The 4,615-nt window shown below is 30.7% G+C and overlaps 2 protein-coding genes across 2 annotated transcripts in view; one reads left to right on the top strand and one right to left on the bottom strand.

Moving 5' to 3' along the window:
- On the top strand, window positions 599-3,535 carry LOC107618614 (GDSL esterase/lipase APG). The gene is made up of 5 exons (XM_016320722.2): window positions 599-958; window positions 1,609-1,739; window positions 1,970-2,203; window positions 2,552-2,807; window positions 3,075-3,535. The coding sequence occupies exons 1-5, from the start codon at window positions 709-711 to the stop codon at window positions 3,269-3,271; spliced, it is 1,068 nt and encodes a 355-aa protein (XP_016176208.1). The 5' UTR covers window positions 599-708; the 3' UTR covers window positions 3,272-3,535.
- Window positions 3,913-4,615, bottom strand: part of LOC107614803 (protein CHUP1, chloroplastic-like) — a 4,919-nt gene continuing 4,216 nt past the window's right edge. The window contains exon 5 of the mRNA XM_021110701.1: window positions 3,913-4,615. Within this exon, the coding sequence (XP_020966360.1) occupies window positions 4,140-4,615 (476 nt within the window). The 3' untranslated portion in view covers window positions 3,913-4,139.

Here is a 4,615-nt window from a genome sequence, read left to right as displayed (position 1 = left end):
TTTTTAATATGGAGATAAAGATGGTATTTTGATTGAATATTGATATTTGAAGTATATTATAGAGTGGAAACTCAGGTGCAGTCGACTTCACGTGAAATTGATAGTTGAGAGCTGTAAGATGATTTGACTGATTTGACTAAATTTTTATCTAACGACTATCAACTATCAACTTCACGTGAAGTCAATTGTACCTGAGTTTTCACCATATTATAGTATTGTGAATATGTAAAAAAAGTGTCCAACATAAACTCTGCGTGTTGCCAAAATGATAACACGTGTCTAACACACGATGCATTCAAAAAAAATCCATCTACCTGTACATCAAATAATCTCATTTTCAAAAAAAAATATCAATATTTTTTCTATATATATATAAAAAAAAGCCTTAATTTGGAGTTGATTTTTTTTTATAATTTTTTTTCTTGCTCTAAACCTTTTTCATTATTCATTCAAAAATAGTTTGAGCTAAACTATATATGCCTAATGCATAGGAAATTAGGAACTACTACTACGCGTTCACATTTAATGGCATCTATCTAACTTCCACCCTCCTCCATGAATGTTCCAATTAAGAGCTAGCTAGGTCATTGTCTTCTCCATATAAAATTTCATCACACAACAACAACAATGCCTCAAGAATACTATATACTGAGCTAACCCAAGCTCATTGCATTGTTAATTATCCATTTTGAAAAAAAAAATAAAAAAATGAAGAACTTTGTTGTTGTGTTCTTTACTTATTATGTGTTGTTGATCTTGGCATATTCCGGGTATGCACAAGATACAACAACACTTGTTCCGGCAATCATAACGTTCGGAGACTCCGTCGTCGATGTCGGAAACAATGACTATCTCCCAACTATCTTTAAAGCAAATTACCCTCCTTATGGGAGGGACTTTGTTAATCACCAAGCTACAGGGAGGTTTTGTAATGGCAAACTAGCTACTGATATTACTGGTAAGTGTAAAAAGGCTTCTAATTTTGGATTTACTTTGAATATTTAGTCATTAATGAAGGTGGAAATTTAAGTGCTTCATTTGAGGTTGATAAATAAGAATCGTTAAATGAATTGACAAATTTGACTAAATTATCATCTATCGGCTCTTAGTTATAACTTCACATAAAATTAATAACTTCACAAAAAATTAGCTGTACCTAGATTTTCACTATTAATAAAACATGATGTGTTAAAAAAAAATGTTTTTTCTTTTGTGTGTTTTTTTAAATAAAAAATTATAGGTGACTAACATTTTTTGTTTAATTTATTTTTGAACTAATATTAATCAACTCTTCTATTTTTTATACGAAAAATATTGGTCACTAACCTTTTCTTTTTTAAAAAAAAAAAAATATTTGCTGGATAGAGTAATAAATATTCATTTTCTTTTTTTTTTAATAAAGTGATCTTCGATCGGAATTTTGAATATGGAAAGAATGTTTAGACAAAATTGTCCCTAGTGAAAAATATTATTTTGACAGATAAAAAAATTCTTAAAAAAATTATAATTAGTGTCTTAAAATCAAAATTTTAAAAATGTTTTGTTCAAACGCACCCATTAATTATCTAAAACTTTAATTGTTGTTGAATTTTTTCTTTAAATTTGCAGCTGAAACACTAGGATTCAAGAGCTATGCACCAGCATATCTGAGTCCAGAGGCATCAGGGAAGAACCTCTTAATTGGTGCAAACTTTGCTTCAGCTGCATCTGGTTATGATGAAAATGCTGCTATTTTGAATGTAAGCTAGCTGGCTAGTAATGAAAATATTAAATTTTTTTCTCTTAATTTTTTTTTATTAACAATTAGGGACAGTTTAAATAATTCATTTCCTAGTTATTACTTGTCAAGTTAGTTTCAATTGTTAAAATAATATTTCTCAACTTTATATATTCATAATTAATGTGCATATATATTACATGAAAAATTCTGCTCTAGAATAATAGCCCCTTTTTTTTCTATCTGGTGCAGCATGCAATTCCATTGTCACAACAATTAGAATATTTCAAGGAATACCAAAGCAAACTGGCACAGGTGGCTGGAAGTGCCAAATCAGCTTCAATAATCAAGGATGCATTGTATTTATTGAGTGCTGGAAGTAGTGATTTTGTGCAAAATTACTATGTTAACCCTTGGATCAACAAGGCCTTCACTCCTGACCAATATTCATCTTACCTTCTGGATTCATTCACAAGCTTCATTAAGGTACATAATTAATTAATATTGCAACTATTTCAAAATTTTCAAACCTTATCATATATATGCATCATGCAGTGCTGTCATATTAATTAGAGTTGCTTAATTTCCAATTTTGGGTAGTTTTCTCTGGAAACTGGAATGGATTATTTATACTCTCTTAATTATTTCAAGGAATTTATTCTGTTAAGTGAGAAAACAAAGTTTAAGCTGTTGTTGAGGATTATTTGCTTCTAATCTATGATATTTACTAAATTGACCCTAATTATTAAATATTATATCATATAATTTAAATAATTATTCTATGATTTTGAATATATTTATCATGCAAAATTGAATACTCAAACAAATATGCAGGGGTTGTATGGATTGGGAGCAAGGAGAATTGGAGTGACATCACTGCCACCATTGGGTTGTTTACCAGCAGCAAGAACTTTATTTGGTTTCCATGAGAATGGATGTGTGTCAAGACTCAACACAGATGCTCAAGGATTCAACAAGAAGATTAACTCTGCTGCTTCAAGCCTTCAAAAACAACTTCCTGGCCTTAAGATTGTTGTCTTTGATATTTACAAGCCTCTACTTGACCTTGTTCAGTCCCCTGCAAAATCTGGTACCTACTCTGATCTAAATTATTAGGATTGCATTTCTTCCTTGCTAGAAAAAATCTTTTTTTTTTTTTTCCAACTGAAAATATTAGAGTTTTTTTTGAGAAATCTCTATTTTCTTAAATAATAAAATCACTCTTGATGTACACAAAAATAATATATGTAACATTCTTTTTTATCAAACACTTACAAATCACAAAACAGGGCTTGATAGTAAAATGTTGTATTTCCTTCAAATGACACTTTTCTTTTGTGATGTTAAATATATATAGGTTTTGTGGAGGCAAGGAGAGGTTGCTGTGGAACAGGGACAGTGGAGACAACAATCCTGTTGTGCAATCCAAAATCACCAGGAACTTGTCCTAATGCAACCCAATATGTCTTTTGGGACAGTGTCCATCCTTCACAAGCTGCTAACCAAGTTCTTGCTGATTCTTTGCTTCTACAGGGCATTTCTCTTATCTCATAAGGAATTTATATGTATAATCATTGTTACATTATATCTATATATATCAAATTAAATGTTTTAGTGTTATACTACTCATCAATCATCATGTTTAAGTGATGTAAAAGTTTTATATTTTTCTGGGGGTCTAGATAAATCTGCATTATATGTTCTGTATGTATTACAGTACATCTTATGAAATTTCTGGTAAGGTTTGTAAACCAATTTATAATTTTATGATATAGAAATTTCTGTTATTATTCATGAATAATGTACTATTGTTCTAGTTATTTTTGGTATTTGAATTAGGACCATCCACCACCAACCATACAGATATATAAGAAAATGCAATCATGGCAGAATGTAAAGCCAGACATGAAATGATCATAGAATAACCATATATGGAAGGAAAAACATATGATGAATGCTGAACATAAGAAACGACTTATTTTTCTAAATATCCTTCTGATTTCTGAACATATACTAATTGTATCGTATTTTAATTAATTTAACATTTAGGAAAATTCTTAGAAAGAAGCATACTAATCCCAACTACTGGTTTACCCTTCTCAGTCCAAAACCTTTTCAACATTACTTTGCAATATAACAAATAGTTAGAAAGCAATAATTGGAAGGAATAACAATAGAGGTATGATCAGTACAAGTATAATTAAAATGATGTGATATATACTCTTAAAGTCTTAACTAAAAAACTGTTCATGAATGAATGCATACTAATCAATTTGAAATAATGCATCCTTATCTAATAAATGGTTACTATATGTTTTGAAATTAAATACTTAATAATATGCTAAATCAGGATTACTGTCTAACCTGAAATAATATTTACAAAAGAAAAAAAAACCAAAAATCTTTGGATTATAAGTTTTGCTTAAAATGAACTATATGTTGCCGATCTTCTATGTACAATGAGCCTTTTTGGATCGGCATTGGCAATGGCATTTGCGTTTGCATTTCCAGGAGAATCTTTCAAAGCTCCAGCATATTTAACCAAATTGTTAGATTTCTCATTAACCGATGAAGATTCTTGTAAAGATTCATTATCTTCCTCTTTGGAATCTCGACTCCTCCTATCTCCTTCCTCCTTCAAACTCGTCGTCCTTTCTAAGTCCAACGAATTTCTACCCGGAGTTGCATACTCACTTCTCATTCCGTCGGCTCCAGCCAAGCCGTAGTTCGGAGAAATAGTGCCACCATCTAGAGATTTAAATGATTTTTCTCTTGACGTGGCTCGGCTGAGCCGGCGTCGATCTATATCTTTTTCTTTATCTTTCTCTTTATCTTTACCGCGAATAAGCTTCATTAGCTTTCGATAGATCTTTGACTTGCTTACCGGCGGGTTTTCCA

The sequence above is a fragment of the Arachis ipaensis genome, chromosome B09 (genome assembly GCF_000816755.2).
Source record: "Arachis ipaensis cultivar K30076 chromosome B09, Araip1.1, whole genome shotgun sequence".
NCBI classification, from domain to species: Eukaryota; Viridiplantae; Streptophyta; class Magnoliopsida; order Fabales; family Fabaceae; genus Arachis; species Arachis ipaensis.
This window is presented reverse-complemented; position numbering and strand designations above follow the sequence as displayed.

Coding starts and splice junctions, on each gene's coding strand:
- LOC107618614 (XM_016320722.2), top strand. CDS start 709: ATGAAGAACTTTGTTGTTGTGTTCTTTACTTATTATGTGTTGTTGATC. Junction 959..1,608: donor ACTAGCTACTGATATTACTG/GTAAGTGTAAAA, acceptor TTAAATTTGCAG/CTGAAACACTAGGATTCAAG. Junction 2,204..2,551: donor CATTCACAAGCTTCATTAAG/GTACATAATTAA, acceptor ACAAATATGCAG/GGGTTGTATGGATTGGGAGC.